Source organism: Panthera onca, chromosome B3 (genome assembly GCF_046562875.1).
Source record: "Panthera onca isolate mPanOnc1 chromosome B3, mPanOnc1 haplotype 2, whole genome shotgun sequence".
Classification (NCBI taxonomy): Eukaryota; Metazoa; Chordata; class Mammalia; order Carnivora; family Felidae; genus Panthera; species Panthera onca.
The window spans coordinates 41,280,501-41,303,434 of NC_138344.1; the positions used below are offsets into that span (position 1 = coordinate 41,280,501).

Here is a 22,934-nt window from a genome sequence, read left to right on the forward strand (position 1 = left end):
GTTATATTTAAAGGAAAGACACTCTGTATAGAGAGATCTCAATGGTCTTATTAGAGAACAGCGAGGCTTAGGGACTCCCTTGACAAGCTGAACAGAAATCAGGCCTAAGACTTAAAAATAAATGTCTACATCCAATGTAAAATCCCCTTAAAATCTGGCCTCATCTACTTGTTTTAACCTCCCTTTTCCTACCAAGAATTACAGGCAGCTAAATCTCTGGGTTCAAAGAATACATGTTGCTAATGTAGAGGCTGAAAGCCAGGTAATAAATTTGACAAAAGCACTTGAGACTGGCAATAAGGCTTGCTTTGCTCCTACCTTCCAGGGCTCTGTAAGCACCCTCTGCTAGCTTGAGACATTCCTTTGCAATATACTTTGCAGATGTAACCTAGACCCCCTTTCACAAAGAAAAGAAGACCAAACTTTCTCCCAGACCCTCACACAAATGATCTGCGCAAGACCAGCATTCAGGGGCTAACAGAAGCCAAGACTGAATTATGTATGCTGCAAGAAGGCTTTTGTTAAATTGCTTGATATGGACTTTACTACATCTGTTGATTCCCATTTTAGTTAAAAAAAAATAAAAAAAAAAGGGAGAGAGGGGGGTTAATTTAAAAAGGCAAGCCAATCCCTTGATATTCTGACTGTAATCCAGTCCTTTGGGAATTAGAAACAGTTGGCTTACAAACCTCTCCAAAACCAGAAATGCAACTCTAGTATCAAGTCAAATCCCAGCTATTTTTACCAATCCCTAAAGCTCGCCTATTCCCCTCAAAATGTTAGTAGCTATTTACGATAAAAGATCAGGATATTGGAACAAAATTGTCCTATACTTAAAAAAAAATAATAGTAAGTTTTAAATCTCAATTGCCCTGAAACTCTAACCAAATTTTTTTCTTTATATTATTTTTTTTAATGTTTATTTATTTACTTTGAGAGAACGTGAGCAGGAGAGGGGGAGAGAGAAACCCAAGCAGGCTCCTCGCTGTCAGCACAGAGCCCACTGCGGGGCTCTATCTCACAAACTGTGATATCATGACCTGAGCCAAAATCAAGAGTTGGACACTTAGCCAACTACCCAGGCACCCCTAAAATTATAAATTTCATCATGTCTTTAAACACAGTTCACAGTCACCTGAGACTGAAGAAAAAATAAAAGACCTTTTTAAAATGCATACTGCTAAAATGTCTTGTGCCCAGATTCCAGCACCTCTGGTAATAGGCAGATATGCTCCAGATTTCCATTTTGGAGAAAACTTGGGATTCTTTGTGATCTAAGTTTTCTGTCCGCATCTTCTCTAGGACCTAAAAGCCATTCCTTTGAAATACAAACTTTAGGGAAGTTTGTAAATAAAGGGCAACTGGGCCTTAAATGTCCTCTCCACAAATTATTAGTAAAAACAAAAGCTATAATATTTTGTCTCTTGACTGTGTATGTTCGTATATGTTATAAATGTAAGATATTTTCTCTATCTCCAGAAGGTATCACCAAAATTAATTTGTAAAAGAGTTCTTTTTAGTTGGTTTGAAGCCAAGCACTTGTAAGTACTGGGAATTCCAAAACTCAGAAAGACAGAAACTAACCCAAATGTTTTCCAAATTTGCATGATCTGGGAAATTTTCAGTACAAAAGCTAATTTAAAGTTGGTTTAACTAAAAAACATGTCTTTAGAGTTAGCATGAAATGTTAAGACTGTCATCCTACCTGTGTTTACTGAAAGTCAAGTAAGTTCACCTCTGAAAATTTATCAGGAAAAAAAAAATATTGATTTTTGTCTAACCCTTCATGAAGTTTTCTGGGAATTGTTAAGAATAAGCAAACAGATGTAAATAAGATAAAAAGATTCGTAGGTAAACTTTTAGTTTCCCAAATCCCTGAAACTAAGTTAAATGATTGGTTAAGTGAAATTTATTGAATATCTAGGTCATTTCCAAATAAAGTAAAATAAAACCGTAAGTACTGAACATAGGTTAATTTATTTTTGTCTTCTTATAGAGAAACTAAAACAGAAGTCTGTTAGTAAACCTAGTTTTTTACTGAAAAACTGTGTTTTCAGAAATTATGAAATGTATTCACAAATTCGCCATTCTAAAGAATACTGTATAACTTCATAGTTGCTTACCACTTAGTTTTCACTAGAAACTAATAAATGTAATTAAGACTACTAGAAACAATGAGAAACAATTCCATATGGAAGGAAAGAAAGATATGTGGTTTTGGTAGAAAAAAGTATGAGGGATAGGAATACATTTTTTTGTTTAGGGAAAAGAATTTTGTCGTGAAGGGAGACTGGTTTTTTAAAGAGGGGAAAACTTAAAACAAGAAATGAATATAAAAGAGGTTTCAGGGGGCGCCTGGGTGGCGCAGTCGGTTAAGCGTCCGACTTCAGCCAGGTCACGATCTCGCGGTCTGTGAGTTCGAGCCCCGCGTCGGGCTCTGGGCTGATGGCTCGGAGCCTGGAGCCTGTTTCCGATTCTGTGTCTCCCTCTCTCTCTGCCCCTCCCCCGTTCATGCTCTGTCTCTCTCTCTCTCCCAAAAATAAATAAAAAACGTTGAAAAAAAAAAAATTTAAAAAAAAAGAGGTTTCAGAAGGTTTATGGGAAAGGAATTTTATATATGATCGGTACTGGCTAAGATTAGGATAAACTTAAGTTTAAGTTTTTCTCTTTGCTAAAAGACCAAGGTTTTCTTAAACATAAACTATAAACAAATGTTGTTGTTTTTAATCTTTAAAGGTAATCTGCCTAGAAATGAGGAAATGATCACTGAATGCTTATTTATCAAGTCTTTAACTAGACTCCAGTTTTCTTAAATAATCAGTGTTAAAAAAGCTAAATTTTGCTCACAACTATGTAAGGTTCTATATTTGCCTTTGAAATCTTTTACTGTCACTTTGGTTAAATAGATAATTATTGTTTCATAATGATCTGTGATTCTAATATGAAGTCTTTTGACCACAATGTAAGGTGTTCGAGAGTGGTCCTAGAATATTTCAAAGTTTTTGTGAGAAATTAAACTAATTAGGTATGTTAAATTATGTGGGAAATGTTGTCAAATATCTTACATAAAACCCCTAGCACTCTGATGTCCTAGTATGTTATTATGTGTTGTGTGTCACAGAAATAACCAAATTTCCTTGTCCTCTACAGTGTAATGAACTCTGATACAGTCACTGTTTTACTCTGATGGTACTGCAGATGTGCCTTATCTTCAGTGAGACTCACATAAAGAACTCTAAGTACAGGTTTCTGATAAGCTTAAGATCATAAAACTGAATTCTTACCATGAAACTGGTAAGAATTTCTGAACTAGGAGAAAAACTGGATTCAACCCAAAACAAGAATTAATGACATGGAAATGAAAGAACTGAAAAGGGTAATTTGAAATTTTATGACTTTTTATTTACCACATTGCTGACTTTCTAAAATGCTTTGTTTTTCTAGATTAAAAAAAAAAATTTTTTTCTCTTAAGCTAAATGACTTAGAGCAATTTGATAGAATACTACCACTGGAACAAATTGAAACTTGCATCTTTTTCTCTACCTGAACCCTCCAGAATTCAGAAACTCTCAGTAAGTATTCTTATAACTATTTGCACAAGTTCAATTTTGTTCTCCTTGTAACAGGACACAATTGGAAACACTGGTTATATAACCAAGGCTTTGACTGGAATGTCACATTTAATACATGCATAAATTCAGATATGACCAGACAGCTTTAAGAAGCCAATAAAGCCCCTCAGAGATATCAATTTAGTACCTTGCTTACAGAGTTCTCAGCAGCCTTACCAGGTGAGTAAATGTTGTTAATTCCTGACAAGTACAGGAACCTCAGGATATTTTGGGGACCTCGGGAAGAGAGGAATTCACCCAAATCTATAGGTATTGCGGAAGTTGTGATGATGTTTCGTTGGGGATCTGGTCTCAAGAGGCTGTTAAAGCTTCAACCTAGAAAAAGCTCCAGGCAAAGCAGGTTTTATTGCTATTCCTGCTGCACTTATATAAATGATCAGGCCACGTTTTTTTGAAACTAGATTTTACAAACAAATGAGTTATTAATTTGGCTCTCTACGAAAGGTGATTAAACAGGTTTCAGTAACATACCTATTAGATTCTAATACTGTTCATTATAATCCAGACTAGATGCTGATTTCTTCTAGTTTCCTACGATGCCTAGCTATAACTCTCCACATTTTTTATTTTTGTCCCAACCTTCTACATTGAGTTCATCTGAGAACTAAAACTGCCCTTTCCCCTGAAGCTCTCCAAATTAAATATGAATAAATTTATGTAAACCTCAGAGAAATAAACACATCAGCATATACAGGCACTCTTCATGCCTTTTGCTCTGTGGGCCATTCAAAAAGATCACCAGAGACATTCAAACTACAAACCAGAGAAAATCTGTCAGACTGCCACTGCACTGAAGACACTTTAAGCTTGACATCTAGAAATCTTCTCAACTGGCTACCCTCAAAACTCAGACACCAGCTTAAAATTTGATCTAATCACTAACTGCTCTTTGTGTTTCCACAGAAATGCCTCTTATTTAATACCTGATTGCTTGAACTATGGTTCACGGCCTAACTCTGAGAACACACTTGCATCATGCCCCCCAAAATGAGTTTAACTGAACTGATCTACTGACCAGGACTGGTTCAACCAGACAGAACAATCAACCGGCTTAATTTTAATGTGTGAAACTTGAGGGAAGTTTCAGAGGAGGAAACTGCAGGGGCCCAGGGCAGGCAGCCCCAAAGACAGGCCACTTTGGCATGAACATTCTGTTAAGTTAAAATTCAGGAAAAGCTCTTACCCTTTCCCTCAACTGCCTAAATTTACATTGGAAAGGCGAGCCTGTACCATGAACAAGAGATACATCTTTACTGAAGAAACTTCCCTATGTAACAGGACCACCTTTATTTTCCAAACATTTCCTCTCACCTTCCTGCTAATACTCCTTGCCCTCCTACCCCTCTCCTTACCTCATGTTGCTTGTCTTCAGAATTTCATGGCTGTGTGCATTCCCCATACATAAGATATTAAATTTGGTTTTCTCCTGCTAATGTGTCTCATGTCAACTTGGTTTTTAGTCCACCTAGGACTTTGATGGCCAGAAGAAATGCTTCCTTCCCAATATATCAGTCCTGCACTGCTGGAAAAAATCCTACTTGATCTCTTTATGTTATTGTACTACAGTACTAAATTCTATTAGCTAATATTTTATGTAGGATTCTTTGGTCTATAATATCATCTTCCTTTTTGATGCCATCTTTGTGAGATTTTAGAACTGGGGTTATTTTAGCTTCTCATGATATGCATGCTTTCAGTTACATAATTTCAAATTCCAGGGATCTTTCTCACCATATTTTTCCTTTCTATGAAAACTAATCTTATCAATTAACATTCCAGAAACCACACAAGGAATCCTTGCATAAAGCATGTAAAAGCGTGTGAAAGGTAATCACATCTCCATCTGTTTAATAAAGAAATGCATATCGACTAAAATTCATCACATTCTGGATGTCCCAAGAAAAGTAGTACCTTTAATTGATAACAGTGGTAACACAGAAAGAATGAGGAGATACCCAACTCTACCGTCTAGTTTTTTAAGCCAACAGTAAGCTCTTTAATAAAATAAAAATCAAGTCTGAAAATTCAAAGGAAAACCAGCTGAGAATACAGGAAACCTGTTTCCAGCCAAACCCTAAACCCCTCAGGATGGTCTGGGCCCCCTGAAGCTAAATCCCAATCAAATCAGATTTCAGGGAGTCTATGCCAAGAAAAATACCACTTGGGAAGCAAGGCAGATGCCATTTGCCACTTGTTTATAGTACCAATCAACCACTTAAGCTATGTCATACACTCTCCCCTGCTGGACAGTCTCCAGAGAATAAGGTCTTTGAGTATTACAGCATTGTGGAATAGGTAGTAAGTGAAATGCCAGAGGGGACTATAATAACCATGTATACAACCAATTCAGGATTAACCATGTATACAACCAATTCAGGATAGGGGCACACAGTGCAGAAGGAAGGTAAGAAGCCTGAACAAACCAGGGTCTCTGGGTCTTCCAAGATCATCTGGACTTACTGGGTTTTGTTAAACATTAGGAAATACTGTTCAAATATATATTCACATATTTGTACTTAAAGAACATTTGTGGGTTTTTCTTAACTAATGTCAGCATTATTACTGTTCTCATTGAAGGAGTTACAAAATGAAGCCATGTCCAGTTTAGATAACCAGACTTCGACAATAACTAATAATTTCTCACTGCTTTCTTCGCTAAATGATCAAATGTTTGTCTTATGATTAAGTTAGCTTGTGCTCACATGCCATCAACATAAAGAGAAAATAATCTGACATTTGATACCAAGTACACTGTGGTATTTTTGAAACCTGTAACCATATATTTTAGAGGGAAGAGGAGCAGATAGGATTTGCTTAAATTTCTTCTGTTCAAAAGAGACCATCAATACTGTTGCAAAGGTGAGGCACTGAAAGCATCTAGAAAATGTTTTCATACCCAGTTTCTTTCCTGTCTTACAGGAGTCCAGTGTCTTGGACAGCCACCCCGAGAGATTTCAACATACTACCTGAAGAACAGCGCTACAAGCACCTATGCTGCTCCTTTTTTAACAAAACTAGATGCTGCCCAATGTACCTGACACAGACAAGCCTGCCCCTCCCCCAACAGTTATTTTTACTAGGTGATGGTGGTGGTGGTTTTACTCTTTTCTACTTGGATAATTTGATTCTAGAGCAGTACTGCCCAGAACTTCCCGCAATAATGGAAATGTTCTCCATCTGTGCGAATACAGTAGCCACTAGTCACATGTGGTTATTGATCAGCTAAGCAAATGAATTTTTAATTTTACCAACCACCTATGTGGTATGACTTCACCACAGTGGACACTGTAGTTATAGACCAATTAGAATTTTCTGTAGGAAAAGACTTTGTGTGTGTGTGTATGTATGTGTATATATATATATAAATGGATATATATAATATATAAAATACTAAACATATAAAATATATAAAAATCCTTATGACAACGCTCCCTAGAACAGCTGAAAGAAAAAAGAATTACTTTCAGTGAACAGACAATTCAGGGTATAAATTCTTATTTGCCTTCAGTGTAGAGTTACTTAATCAAAGAACACACACTAGGCCCTCTTTCTCCTATCTTAGTTTCTTTTTATGATCAGTGAGAACAACCAGTCACTTTAGTAACTGGTCAGAAATCAGTCTTTCGCCTTGACTGAAGTAGTTAACACTCATCAAAGAAAAAATCTGTTCCAAATCTCATAGTCCTGCTTTTAAAATCAAGGCCTCAGGCTTAACCAACAGATGTAGCATCAATAGATTTCTAAAACTTAGTCACAGAAAAGAATAACACCCTAACTTAAAAAAATTTAGCTGAGTGTTCTTTCCTTCTATGGATACTAGTGGTATATCCACAAAATGAATTCTATTTCATTAGGTCAGAAACTGTCACAGACTCTCAATTTTAAATCAGTATTAAAGAAAAAGGTGAGAAATACCTTATGTCTGATTTAGTATCTCTGGCACACATTCTTTTGTTTGATAGAAAAAGACATTCAGGTTTGACTTTTGTTATAACACAAGTTCATTAAAGCAATTAACATCATAGCACATGTAGATGGAGTTTATGAGTCTATTCAGGTGGAAACTACAACATTAAAGTATCTTTACCTCGTAATGAACAAACTGGTCCATTTTCTTGATTCTTAGAGCGCTTATTTCTGAACTGACTTGGAATATCTAATGAAAGGTCTTAAAAGGAAATAGGAAAACAGCTGTTAAAGGCATATACCACACTCAAAAAAGAATTTCAAAAACTGGCATATTTGTACATTTATCTCTTTACGGTCATTTTAATATATTATTTTATCTCCACATGCCAAGTATGTCTTACCTAGGAATGGATCAAACTTTCTAGATTCTGTCCCACATATGAGGCAGTTAACTTCATTCTGGAGAATACCTCCGAATATAGCTGTGACAACCGTAGATGCTCCATTTCTAAAGAAAATCACCACAGAGGAAAATACCTCAGTAAAAAGTGGAAAATATGTACAAAGCTCCCCTTTGGGGAAATATGTATGTCATTTATTTAACAGGTATCTTATTAAATATTTTATTTAAATTATGAAATACAAAAACTTTAACGCTATAGAGATATCTACCAAATAAAAGGTTTAAGCCACTGCCCCCCCCCCCCCCCCCCACTACCACTTCCAATTCCACTGATTTCTCCAAAAGCCACTAACCCTGGACATTTGTCATTACTAACAGATCACGCACATGCCTATACTCAGGACAAAAGGACCCCTTTACCCACAAATATATCCCTCAGAAAAAAGGGAAACAACCTTATATTCAAATTTCTGCAAAGTCTCTCATATGGAGCTCTCTCAATTACTTTGAATAACTTCACTCAGGGATAGTTTTAGATTTTTTACATGGTCAACTGTCAGGCTGAGGAAAAACAGGTAAAGAAATGTAATACATACTAATTACTGATGGAGGTATGACTTCACAGTTGAAGGCTAGATGTTACCGTCAACAAGTCTTTTAAAAAGCTCACTTATAAAATAATACTGTAATTTCCTTGCTGAGATCAAGAGTATACGTTGAGAATGATTAAACAAAAAACCAAAACCAATAGCCCTAAAGTACTTAACTTTTTGTGCTTCAGCTTCATCACATGTCCCACAGGAATAACATCTACCTACCTCAGAGGCCTGGTGTGAAGATGAAATGGAGTCTACACATTCAGTGCTTTCAGACAAGTGCTTACCAAAAAGAAAGCCTTCAAATTATTTCAAGGCTTTTCTACTAGCATAATAATTAGGCTCATACCTGCATTTTGCTTTTTTTTTTTTTTTTTCAAAATATATGTCTTGAACACGTACCTCACTCTCTTTGACAGCAGTATGGCATGCCACAGTACGAACACGTAATAGACTCAAGAACCACCAAGAAAGTACACCATGAAAGCAGGATTAGCAAACACTTAGAGAGCACTGAATCGATGCTGAACTACATTCAAAGTACTTTCCATGTATTAAATCAATTCATCTGCAAAACAACTCTATAAAGTAGATACAATTATTCCCACTTCAGAGACCAGGAAGCTGAGGTCCAACTTGGCCCAGGGTCACACAGCTGATCTGGTGTGAGCAGATGCTCTTAACACTATGCTCCTTTTCTTAATTTAACCAATATAATGTAATGGCTTTTCAGGTGGTTTCAACTATTTGCTATCATTGATAGTACCTACCACAAACACTTGTGTATTATTAACCTTTGTGCACTTGCGTATGCAGTTAAGTCAGTAAATGCTCCTTTTCTGCTTATAGCAATTTTAGGTGGTTTCTGTCACTTGCAAGCAGTAATACTTCTAACATACGTAACCATACTTTCTGATTTGCTCCAAAATTAAACCCACTGCAATGATGAGACAGACAAAACCTACTTGAGCAATTATATTATTTTAAACGTTTGCTTCCTTTTCCACAGAAAGGCTTCTGTTCCTTACTGGCAAAGAAATACACTGTTGCTTCATCTTTTTTTAAGTTTTTCATAAGATATCTAGATTTAGTAAATTAAAAAAGGGAAGATACATTGGAACTATGTGACATAAAGCCACTTCAGGTTTCAGGTGGAATATCTATGTCATAAATAAAGGACACACCAAAAAAACTACTGAAATAAAGGGACTATGATCTTTTCATACTGATGTTCTCATACAATGACACCCTTAGTTAAAATGGAAACTGCTTTATTTCTTCCACTGAGAAAAGGATACTAATCAAGTCTTGACTATGTGATGTGTATGGCATTAAATGATTTAAAACGAGATTCATAAATAATTTCAACACTGCTTTCCCATTTATTATAACTGTGTTATAAGAGTGTTGAAATATTAGTTCCTTGGACAGCCTCACGCCGCTAGGGTCTTTTATATTGGCAGTAATGATTTTCTGTGTACTAAAAAGAACACGTCTGTAATTTATTTCTACCATCCCCACCTTCAGCAGGGCTGGATGTGTTTACACAAGTAAACAGTGCAGAGGAGACCTTTTTTGCAGTTTTAGCAAATAGGATGCTTAGATCCTGAAATGATAATTTTCTTCTTTTTGTTCCTAACTCACTAATGGAACTTACAATTACTACTCTTTAAAATATCAAGAAAAGATTGAGCTAATGTTGAAAACTCATCAGTTACTAGAAGATCATCCTAGGACTATTACACATTGTGACTCCCATGAGGGTGCCTTGGGCATCAAATAAAATAAAAACATATACCCTCTCACCTCACACAGACTATCCTTGATAAAGGCCCAGTTCAATATTCTTAGTGTATGAAATTCCATCATAAAATACAAAGCAGAAGTTTTCACTTAATACTACTGTCAACTTGGTGCTAGCATCAAGAAGAGTTCTACCAGGTCACAGATCCCTCCCTTTCTGTACTGGATTCTAACTGGAATCATAGCCAGTAGGACCCAGAGAGCCAAACATTTTGAAAAGCATGGCAATTCAAATGGTTGCCCTTCTCTGATACAGCCAGATTAGCTATGAGGCTGCTCTGTCATTATAAGGACCCTAACTCCAAATTAAATCAGATTTGTGAACTGCAAGGCAATACTATAGTGACCCCCATATATTACTTACTCTTTTCCTTCTGTCTCTAGGGAGTTTGTCTTGTAAATCCCTTTCCTGCACAGGTCAATACAAAAAATTTGTCTTGTAAATCCCTTTCTGACACAGGTCAATTCAAAAAAATTTGAACAAAAGGAGACTACACTTAAACAAAATCAACCTGAAATAACAGCAAATCATCCCAACCTCAAGCAAAATAAACTTTCTAATCTCAATGTATATTTTGGGGTTTTAGTACCCGGGAGAACAATCTAAAAGGTTTGTTTTATTCCTACTGAGAGGCAAGAAAAATTCTGAGAACTTACAAAGGCCTCAATTTCATTCAAGAACAAATGTAAGGAAAATTTACATTCAAAATATTTTAAGCCTTTGTTTCTACTGAATAAATATAATTATTTTAGTAAAGAAAATTAAGTCTCCCAAACATTATTCAATACATTTGGCAAGGAATTTTTAAATGCTAAATTGTACAAAATATTTTCTGTTCTTTTTCATATTTTAAAATATACCAAAAACAATCGGTACTACACCAAGAAGCAAGTACAGGATGCCTCTGGTATGGAAGCAGGGGGCACATGCTCACCCACTTGTTACTAAATTCAAGTGTACAAAAATTTCACCAAAGATCCAGGAAAACTCTCCACCTTCCATTACAAAGCTAATAAATAGTAACACCAACAGAAATGTCTGCGCTCCTCCTAAAAACAAAAGAAGAAAACTACATCTTACATGCAACATTTGTTACTTCCAGACAGAGCAGAATTCTCCTGCAGAATTGCTGAGCGGGAAACGCCATTGAAACCGCCCTGGAGTTCCAGGTGCAGGTGGTCCAAAAGGTATCGCATGAATTCATGGGCATCCTGTTGCTGATAGCCCCTAAAGCAAAAAGAAACAACCGTCACTGGGGAGGCTCCACCTGTCCAGCCAAACATTCAGGAAGGCAAAGCATTGCGAAGGGCTGCAGTCCCACCTCAGAGCACAGTCCCCCCGCTTGCCCCAGGTTTTACTTCTCTTCAGGGAGAATTTCTAAAATTTCTCCATGAGGAACAATTCTCCTAAAACAAGTGTGAAAACACAGAACATTAGAGCTAACTGGGCTTGCAGTGATCTCAACTGAACTCACTTTAGAGATAAAAACTGAGGGGGCAAGAAAAGGGGTGTATGACGTGCCTAAGTTCTATAACAAAGGACTTACAGAGATGGGACAAACTCTAACCCATTTCTCCTAGATGGACTCCGAGCTTTCCCACTATCACACATGGCCTCTCTAGAAGATGCTCAAATGTTAAAAGTGTCACATGTTGCCCTCACCAGAAAACTAGGTCTAAACTACTGTTATAAGAGATAAGGAATTTAAAACTATTTTTTTAGATTGAAAGATACTAGTTTTTTAACTTTCTAAAGAGTCTATACTTGGTTCCTAATCTCTGATTCAAAAGACATTTTTTAAATAAATACTTTAAAAAATGCATTGACTCATATACAATTATGCTCTAGCCTAAAACTTGAATATAAGCAGCAACATATTCTTAACTTACTTCTTGTACTATATTCAGACAGGAAATTGTATGGAATTCTGATACTAATATAGACCATGACAAGTGAACAGTAATGAAGGCAGACAGAAAATGAAGCTGGTACAGTTGAAGATTATAGAGGTTAACGTACATAAAATAATCAAGCAATGATACACGTATAAAGTACTTTAAAACACTATGGGTAGAAAACATTTCTGACTACAGTTTGCTAGCATGGAGGTTCTTTTTATCTTTTAAATCACAAGTTTTTCTGGCTTGGTCTTGAGTCAAAACTTCCACCACTCTTCTAGGCAGTGGTTCCACAAACAAATTTCTTTCAAGCAGAGTTTCCCTCAATATATATTTTCCTCCTTTCCCTAAAATTTCTCCTGGAAATCATAAATTATTGAAAACATCTACCCAACCAATGCAACGGAAGTCAGAAGTCACTTGACCACTATAGCTTTAACTGATCTCTTTAGCAACTAAGTATCAATATATGTTCAAGGATTTCTTCTAAGACTTCTATAAACAAAAATGTTAAAATTCAGTCAAAAGTATTCCAAGTTGGTAGTTCTTTTACATATCTATGGAGGTGCTTTAAACTTTTTCATCATAACATTCAATTTTTTTATGACTCAAAGTTAAGATTAGTATCTCAGATCATATGTGAAATTCTATCACATATAAAACAGTTTTATTCTCTCACCGAAATAAACTAATCTCTAATCATTTTTCTCAAATGGGTCATGAAAACCAGTACTTTGTAGTTATGTTGATTTGTACTTTCATCAAACACATATCCATTCCTTTTTAAAAAACAATCTTCCTAATGTACATTCATGAATGCTTCCCAACACACCACGATTCTCTTTTCTTATATAAAAGCACATTATTTTCGAACACTTCCCTTACCGTCAGGAACATTTTTTTTAACCTTCATGTGATCATGGAACACTCAGCTGTTCTATAAAGGTATAACTTATATTTTTGTTCCAATTTGTGATCTTTACCAAAAAAAAAAAAAAAAAAAAAAAACCACTGGCTCTGCTTCTTTTCTTCTAAGACTAGGAAATTTTGGGGCCCCTGGGTGGCTCAGTCGGTTGAGTGTCCGACTTTGGCTCAGGTCATGATCTCGCAGTTTGTGAGTTCGAGCCCCGCATCGGGCTCTGCGCTGGAAGCTTGGAGCCTGGAGCCTGCTTCGGATTCTGTGTCCCTCTCTCTCTGCCCCTCCCTGGCTCACACCATGTCTCTCTCTCCCTCTCTCAAAAATAAACATTAAAAAAAAAATTAAGACTAGGAAATTTTTCTGATTGACTAAACAGACATTTACAACTCCATTTTTAAACACTTTCACTGACTTATCTGAAAGTCTTAAAAAATACTATTTAGTAAGTTACAACCAACAAACTTCAGTTAGCTTTTCAATTATTTCCCAATTATACAATCTGGAGCTTCAAAATTTCCTTTGCATTCAACTTAGGTCTCTCTTGGTTGGTAATCATGTTTAAAGGAAACACTCCTCACATTGGATGCAATGTTTGTTTTGGATACAAATCATTTCAGTGACGTCACCCGAGCAAGTACTTGTGAATTAGTGAGGAAATAGATTTATAAAAAAACTGGGTGGCTCAGTCAGTTAAGTGTCTGACTTCAGCTCAGGTCAGGATCCCACAGTTCATGAGTTCGAGCCCCGCTGTCAACTGTGCTGACAGCTCAGAGCCTGGAGCCTGCTTCAGATTCTGTGTCTCCCTCTCTCTGTGCCCCTCCCCGGCTCATTCTCTGTCTCTCTCTCTCTCAAAAATAAATAAACATTAAAAAAAAAAAAAAAGCCAACTGGTATCTCTCTGACAGACCAGAATTAAGAAAGTAAAGACGGAGGGGGAAAAAACAGTGGCTCCAGTTTTAATACTGTTCCTTATCTCCATTTGTTTGTAACCTTAGATAAAGATTACCTCCTTAATGCTTACAGAAAATCTGTGTCATAAAGATGCTGTGAGAAATAATGGTTGGCGACCACAATGCAAATATAAAAAGCCCAAAAGATCATGAAGCATCCCTTCTGAGTGAAGGAGACGAGAAAGAGGGGCACTGCTGAAGCACCACGTATAAGAATACAGGGGCAACTGTTTCTTCACAACAATTTTTGGCACGATAAGACAAGCTATGTTTTTTAAAAATTTTTTAAAAGTTTATTTTGAGAGAGAGTGCAAGTAAGGGGCAGAGAGAGAGGGAGAGAGAGAGAATCCTAAGCAAGCAACGCACTGTCAACATGGAGCCCAACGTGGGGCTCGAACCCACGAACCTTGAGACCAAAATCAAGAGTCAGGAGCTCAACTGACTGAGCCATCCAGGTGCCCCAAGACAAGCTATATTTACTCACATTGTACAAATAAAGAAGTGTTCCAATAAAGAATAGTAAAAGAAAATGCTACTTTGTACCTGGGCTTAAGTGTGAAAAGCAGACATTCCAAGTAATGAAACAGATACCACAGAATACAAACAGATGCAAGTACTTCCTGTATGAAGCCAACACACACACAGTCGTGACATACACCTGTACATTACTGACTATGCTCTGTTTTGGCAGTACCAGTACGTAATGCATAAAATGCAAAGTCCAATAGGGAACAGAATATGCCTATACAGAATCAAATTTTATCATTCCAGAGAAAACTTCTTCTAAAATACCTAGGACATACTCTAATTTTAGGTCGTGTTCTTATTTTTTAAATAACTTTAACATTCATAAAATAATTGTTACTATTTTTTCTAAATTATCTGAAATACCAAAATCAATTACAATTATCTATTCCTATCCATTTTGTGGAATCAACCATGGCTGAGTTTCTCGGAGATAAAAATACCAAAAAGTGAAAATAACAAACATGATTGTTTTTATTTACAAAACACACAAAAACATACAGAAGCAAAACTCCTACTCAGAAGAAATAGTACTACTTAATTATAAATTGCTAACAGCATACCTAGAAAGATTACCATTAAATTAAGATCTCACATGCAAAGACTTATTTGTTATCCACAAAGATATTTTTTATATTCTCTACAAAGCCAAGTTAGCTAGCAAATATAAAAATAATGTTTCAGTACTTTATTCACCCACCATTTTTAAACATTAATTACAACAAGAACTGATAAAAACAAAACTACAGAAAACTCGATTTTGAGAAGTCAAGGCCAATACATATTAAGTCAAGTTTATCTGAAATCAGAGACAGCAAAAAAAATGATATAAGAAGCAAGGGAATAAATACCAGGACCTGATCTGAATTATCAAGAGGCTCTCCTGGAGAGGTAGCATTAAACTTGACCTTAAAGAAGAAATTGGGCATCATAAAGCAAATCCCATAGGACAAACATAACAAAGATACAGAGGCAATGAGACAACAAACATCATGTTAAGGAAAGCAAGGAGTTAAAAAAAAAAAAAAGGCCTATCAAAATTAAAAGCAAATATCTTTCTTTTAAGTAATTTCTATGCCCAATGTGGGGCTCAAACTCACAAGCCTGAGATCAAGAGTCAGATCAAGAGTCACATGCTCTACCAACTGAGCCAGCCAAGCACCCCAAAGCCAGTATCTTTTGACCCAGCAATTGTCTCTTGAACCAGCAACTGCTCTCTTAGAACCTTGCACATACACGTATGAGACTATCCACTGCAGCACTGTCTCCAACAACAAAAGAAATGGTCTATATAACCACTGGTAGGGGACTGTATATAAATTATGATACGACCATAAAGTAGAACACTATGTGGCCATAAAATGAACAGAGAAAGAAAGTTATTGATACTAATATGAATCACTTCAAAGTAGGAAAAAAATTTTGTTACCATTTGTTAAAAATTATACACACACACCCCACACTTGTACATACACAGAGTATCACCAAAAGGATACAAAAAAATCTAGTAACTATGACTGCTTCCAGAAAACAAAATGAATGGCTGGTAAATACAGTAAAAGAAAAAAATTTCATTGTATATTCCTTTTTTCATCTTTGGAAATTTGGAGCCATTTGTATTTTATCTATTTAAAAAACATAAACGTAAAGGTACTTTTATGAAAAGGAAAAGGACAGGAAAAGCAGGACATACTAGGTAGCAGTAAGAAGTGTGGTAAGTAGATACGCATGTTGAGAAGGTCAAACTTTGGCAATTGTTTACCTGCTGGCTTTTGGTCTGAGTAGGGAAAAAGAAAGAATAGCTTAGGTGGTTTCTATACCCAAAGGTGCTGATTACATTTACAGTGTATTCTTTTCTGCATTTATTTAATGAATGAAAGCTGTTCCTACTTCCAGATGCATGTTTTTATTTCATTCCAAGGGATCAAATTCCCGAGACACTGTCATAGGTTTTAATCAGGAAAATGGGCTTCCTAACATTTTTTTGTTAATGTTTTATTATTTATTTTTGAGCGAGCACACACAAGTGACGGAGGGGCAGGGAAGAGGGAGACAGAGGATCTGAAACAGGCTCTGTGCTGACAGCAGAGAACCTGATGCAGGGCTCAAACTCAGGAACCATGAGATCATGACCTGAGCCGAAGTCAGACACTTAACAGACTGAGCCACCCAGGCACCCCACTTCCTAACATTTTTAAAACATTTATTTGGGGATCATAAATATAACAAAAACATAGTTCAAGACTCCCTACACTTCTACATAGGCACACTATAGGAACTTTACCCTGCACACCTAATAGGAGTAACAGCTTTAAGAAGAAAGCCCCACACCTCCCTGACTCACACCTGGGTGTTGTACAGTAACATTACACTTAAGCTTTATCCTTGATATAATCTCAAGATCTAGATCTAACCAAGAGAAAATTATTCTTTGATTAAAAGACAATGGGGAACAATCTCAATTACTGCAGAACTAAATGAAAGCCCTGCGAACAACACACAGTCATTCTACTCTCATCAGTCAGTAAGGAAATCTAAGAGTTCATGTGTAGGAATCACTCCATTTCTCAATTTTTTTTTTTTTTTTTAGAAAATAATCCAATTTATTCTCTAGGGAATGGGGCCACCCCTCTCAGATCTAGGGTGCCGTCCATCCTTAAATAAACAGAAACGTGGTTACCTTTTCCAAGAGTCCTTTCCTTTCATCGGTAAGGGAACAGGATGTACAAAATTAAGCAGCTAAAAATAAAATCATGCTCACAGGCTACAGAAACTTTATACAAAGGGCAGAGATGTGGGCAGACTTAGAAGAAAAGTACAATTCTATTGAATACAAGTTTCATACTGTTTCTAAACTGATTAAGAATAAAGGACCTGAGGGGCACCTGGGTGGCTCAGTCGGTTAAGCATCCAACCCTTGATTTTGGCTCCTCCCCTACTCGTGCTCTCTTTCTCTCCCAAAATAAAAAAATAAACTTAAAAAAAAAAAAAAAGAAAGAAAAATAAAGGACCTGAGTCACCATGGGGACCAAGCAGAATAGTATAAAGTTAGTTGGTGACCTTTATTCAGGCATGTAGACAAATTACTGCTCACACATCTATCATTTACCAACTCCACAAAGACCTGGGTTCTAATTCTGGTCCTACACTTACTAGATGCTTAAGACTGAACAAGTTTACCTCCTCTGTCTCAGTTTTATCTTTTTTAAAATGGGGCTAACCCTTCCTACCTTGACAAATTTTACTGTTGGGTTTTTTAATTAAAGTCAGACATAAAAGACGTAAAGTACTGGGCACATAGCATTCAATAAATAGAAACTATTTTAATATAGTTTATAAAACATATAAGCTATATAAAAACATATAAAAATATGTATGTATTTATAAATATATAGTTTACAAAACACAAAGACTAAGTCCCTACCAAGAGTCTAACTAGGAGACTGTGTTAGAAATGTTAATATTAAGTCCAAACTTGGTTAGTGGTAAATGAAACTGTCATTTCCACCTTTCCTACTTAGAGTCAAGAAACTTTAAAATCCTGGGGCACCTGGGTGGCTCAGTTGGTTGAGCATCCGACTTCAGCTCAGGTCATGATCTCGCAGTTTGTGAGACCCATATTGGTCTCACTTCTATTAGTGTGGAGCCTGCTTCGGATCCTCTGTCCCCCGTCACTCTCCCCCTCCCCCACTTATGCTCTCTCAAAAAATAAACATTAAAGATTTTTTAAAATTAAAAAAAAACAAAAGAAACTTTAAAATCCTTACAAAATTTATCTCCTCTGGAAGCGGATTTAAATGGCATGATATATAAAAGAAATTTCCTTCAAAACAAAGACCAGGGGGAACAACAGTCGATCACCTCAGGTCCTCAAGGCTAGACTTTTCAAGTTAAGGTAACAAATGACAGTTCTGTTTATTACCTTTTAAACATTTCTTTATATTACTAATATATCTAAACTACTATTAGGCAATAGAGCAAGAAAAAGAGCTAACTTTTACTAAAGCAGGCTGTTGTGTTTTTTGTTTGTTTGTTTTTAAAGGAGAGGAATATACATTAGATGCCCACATCCTGACTAGCAAGAGCACGGACACGTTTCAGAAGGATGAAATCAGCAGAAGGTAGCAAAGACTGTTGTCAAACACCTGCAGTGCCTCAAATCTGCTACTGCCTGAATCCCTACAGAGATGACTAACCAAGGAGAAGAGGCAGATTCCTCTGACAGCAAGGCTATTTCCCTTCTCAAGTGAGGCCAGAGACAGCAAGGAAAACACAGTGACTCCACAGGCACATTAGGATGTGGCCCAGTTACCTTCTGAAAACTGAATCCCGATGGACTAGCCTTGACTAGTCTTCTAACACCTTTAGAACCCAGCCCAAACAGTGAAATGTAAGACACATATTTCTGCAGTTGCATTTGAATTTTTTTTTTAGTTGAAATAACAAGATGGTGTATATGGTAATTATTCCTCATAAAAGTTTGAAAGTATCTAATATCTAAAAGCTATAAAGAACTTATCAAACTCAACACCCAAAAAACAAATAACTTAGTTAAGAAACGGAGAGAAGAAACGAACACTTTTCCAAAGAAGACATCCAGATGACTAACAGACACATGAAAAGATGCTCAACATCACTCATCATCAGGGAAATATAAATCAAAACCACAATAAGATACCACCTCACACCTGTCAGAATGGCTAAAATTAACACAAGAAACAAAAGCTACTAGCAAGGATGCAGAGAAAGGGGAACAGTCTTGCACTGTTAGTGGGAATGCAAACTGGTGCAGCCACTCTAGAAAACAGTATGAAAGCTCCTCAACAAACTAAAAACAGAACCCTACAACCTAGCAATCGCACTACTAGGCATTTATCCACAGGATACAGATGTGCTGTTTCAAAGGGACACATGAACCCCCATGTTTATAGCAGCACTATCAACAATAGCCGAAGTATGGAAAGAGCCTAAATGTCCATCGATAGATGAATGGATAAAGAAGATGTGGGGGGTGTGTGTGTGTGTGTGTGTGTGTATATATATATATATATATATATATATATATATATATATATATAATGGAGTATTACTTGGCAATGAAAAAGAATGAAATCTTGCCATTTGCAAGTTCGTGGATGGAACTGGAGGGTATTAGGCTAAGTGAAATTAGTCAGAGAAAGACAAAAATCATATGACTTCACTCATATGAGGACTTTAAGAGACAAAACAGATGAACATAAGAGAAGGGAAACAAAAATAATATAAAAACAGGGAGGAGGGCAAAACAGAAGAGACTCATAAATATGGAGAACACACTGAGGATTACTGGAGGGGTTGTGGGAAGGGGGAGGGGCTAAATGAGTAAGGGGCACTGAGGAATCTACTCCTGAAATCACTGTTGCACTATATGCTAACTAATTTGGATGTAAATTTAAAAAAATAAAAAATACAATTAAATAAATAAATAAATAAATAAATAACATTAAAAAAAAGAAACTAAAAATAGAACTTCCATGTGATTCAGTAATTGCATTATTAGGTATTTACTCAAAGGATACAAAAACACAGATTCAAAGGGGTACGTGCACCCCAATGTTTATACAGCATTATCAATAATAGTCAAATTATGGAGAGAGCCCAAATGTCCACTGACTGATGAATGGATAAAGAAGATGTGCTATGGGGCGTCTGGGTGGCTCAGTTAGTTAATGGCCCAGCTTCAGCTCAGGTCATAATCTCACGGTTACTAAATCTGAGCCCCGCATCAGGCTCTGTGCTGTCAGCTTGGAGCCTGGAGCCTGCTTCGGATTCTGTGTCTCCCTCTCTCTGCCCCTCCCCTACTTGAGCACTCTCGCTCTCTCTTTCTCTCTCTCTCTCAAAAACAAATAAACATTTAAAAATTTTCTTAAAAGATGTGGTATATATATATTATAATATATATATAATATATATATACACACACACACACACACACACAATGTATTGTATGTATACAATATATACAATGGATTCAGCCACCAAAAAGAATGAAATCTTACCATTTGCAATGATGTGGATGGAGCTAGAATGTGTTATGCTAAGTGAAATAAATTAATCAGAGAAGGACAAATACCATATGATTTCACTCATATTTAGAATTTAAGAAACAAAGCAGATGAACATATGGGAGGGAGGCAGTAAGAGAAGAGAGGGAAACAAACCACAAAAGACTCTTAATGATAGCGAACAAACTATGGGTTGATGGAGGAGGGTGGGAGACAGGCTAGATGGGTGATGGGTACTAAGGAGGGCACCTGCTGTGAGGAATACTGAATGCTGTATGTAAGTGATGAATCACTGACTTCTACTCCAAAGCCAATACTTCACTGTATGTTGGTTAACAAAAATTTAAATTAAAAAAAAAATTTTTTTTTTGAAAGAATCAAGGAAATTTTGTCCAGTATGTTTTCCTAGAGCACCTAAGTTATTTATAAGGGCTTTGTTTTCAGAACAAAATATCCTACTCCCTGTGTGTGTGTGTGTGTGTGTGTGTGTGTGTGTGTGTGTGTGTGAAAAAGAGTGCATGAGAACATGTGTGCACCAGCAGGGGAGGGGCAGAAAGAGAGAGGGAGAAAGAGAATCCCAAGCAGGCTCTGTGGTGTCAAGGTGTCAATGTCATGTTAGTGCAGAGCCCGACCAGGGCTTGATCTCGTGAACTGTGAGATCATGACTTGAGCCAAAACCAAGAGTCAGACACTTAACGGAATTAGCCACCCAGGCACTGCCCTTACCCTTTACCCTTTGTTAAAGTCATTTTTAATGTCTATATATTATTTAAACATACACATTTGTCTAGTCAAATGATCCAACTCTTGTTCTTCTCATTTTAATAACAAAACAAAATAAAGCCAGTCTTTATTATTTAGAATACCACCGCTTCATAGGAAATTGTTCCAGGAATAGTATGAAGACTAATATTGATTTTTAAAATATGCTTCATTAAGTAATACTTACCTAAAATTTGGCATGATCTTCCAAACAACGTAAAATAAGGACTCTGGGCTAAATGCAGTCTGGCTACCTTGCCATAAAGCACAGAGTGTCTTTCTAAACTCTTCGACCAAAGACCTGGAAAAGAAGAAAGTGAGAGGCTACTATTTCAATGCATAATGTCCAACTGGCTACAACTCATAATAAAAGTGAAAACATATATGCTTAACTTGGATGTAAATTAAAAAAAATAAATATATTAAAAAAAATTAAAACATAAAAAGGGTTTGGTTTCTTCTAACCTAATTCTGACAGTTAAGTAAGAGCATCTCAAAAACCCACATAAAGAGCAGCAATTATAGACAAAACTAGGTTTTTTTAACCCCACAGCGAACATGGAGTGTGCCAGAGTAATGGCATACTTGTACAATAAAGCAATAGAGAAGTTACAAATTACTTCAAAATGTACATTTTTAAAAAACTTTTTAAGTTTTTAAGTAACAGAATCTCTTTCTCCATTTCCTGTAGTTTTCCTTCTTACCACTTACAAGGAGCACTTCCCAGATCTCAGTGTGTGAGAATCGGCTCATTTCTGTCTGAGACAATTCATCTGATCACAAAGCTTCAACACTCAGCTCTACACCATGACTCCCAAATCCAAATCTAAAAGCCAGATTCTCTCATGACCACATTTCAGTCAGGTTTTTCCAGTTTCCAAGGGGAATTTTCTTCTGAATGTCCTTTGTCACTTCAAACCCAATGTACACTAAAGCTGCTCTCTATACTCTCCCTACTACCGCCCAATAACCATTCTCTTCTCTCATAGGAACAGAACTTCCAATTTTTGCTTGGTGTAAGAACTCCTGGAATAAAAAACTTTGAGTGTGTTCAACTTCTGAGAAATTTCCTTAAAGAGAAAGAGTAGTCGTCATTAATCCCTTCCTTCTTCCTTCTAGCTGGAAGGACAAAATGGTGGCGATCCAGCACCACTCTGAACTATGTGGATGACAGCCCTACCCTAGGGTTGGTGGAACAGAAAGCTACAAGGAGCACGATGATGGTGTCAAACAGCCCTAGAGGGATAATCTCTAACTTTTACACGAGAAAATAAACAACGGTTGTTTAAGTCACTATTAATTTTGTTTTCCTATGCAGGTAGCTAGAATGAAACACCTCCAATAACCAGTTAAACTGAAACATCACCAAACAACTTCAATACCTGTGTCTGTCAATACACCTACCATCCTCACAGATACCTGACTGGTTTCTCAGAGTATCTCACTAATAGCTCAACCTTTGTCATCCAGTAGTGTGCTCACAAACCATAT

The 22,934-nt window shown here is 36.5% G+C and overlaps 1 protein-coding gene and 1 long non-coding RNA gene across 7 annotated transcripts in view; one reads left to right on the top strand and one right to left on the bottom strand.

Annotated features, from left to right (window-relative positions):
* The window catches only part of LOC145715559 (uncharacterized), a 43,164-nt gene extending 37,184 nt beyond the window's left edge, over positions 1 to 5,980 (top strand). The window contains exon 3 of the long non-coding RNA XR_014137800.1: positions 3,628 to 5,980. This is a non-coding gene — a long non-coding RNA (uncharacterized LOC145715559). The remainder of the gene's footprint in view (positions 1 to 3,627) is intronic.
* Positions 1 to 22,934, bottom strand: part of USP3 (ubiquitin specific peptidase 3) — a 106,179-nt gene that overhangs the window by 24,297 nt on the left and 58,948 nt on the right. For 4 of the 6 annotated variants that reach the window (XM_078448718.2, XM_078448717.2, XM_078448720.2 and 1 more), the window contains 5 exons: positions 21,631 to 21,744; positions 11,426 to 11,572; positions 10,709 to 10,753; positions 7,944 to 8,050; positions 7,721 to 7,801 (listed from right to left, as the gene is read on the bottom strand). In XM_078448718.2, coding sequence (XP_078304844.1) covers positions 7,721 to 7,801; positions 7,944 to 8,050; positions 10,709 to 10,753; positions 11,426 to 11,572; positions 21,631 to 21,744 — 494 coding nt within the window. The remainder of the gene's footprint in view (positions 1 to 7,720; positions 7,802 to 7,943; positions 8,051 to 10,708; positions 10,754 to 11,425; positions 11,573 to 21,630; positions 21,745 to 22,934) is intronic. The other 2 variants (XM_078448719.2, XM_060618348.3) reach the window with 1 other exon arrangement.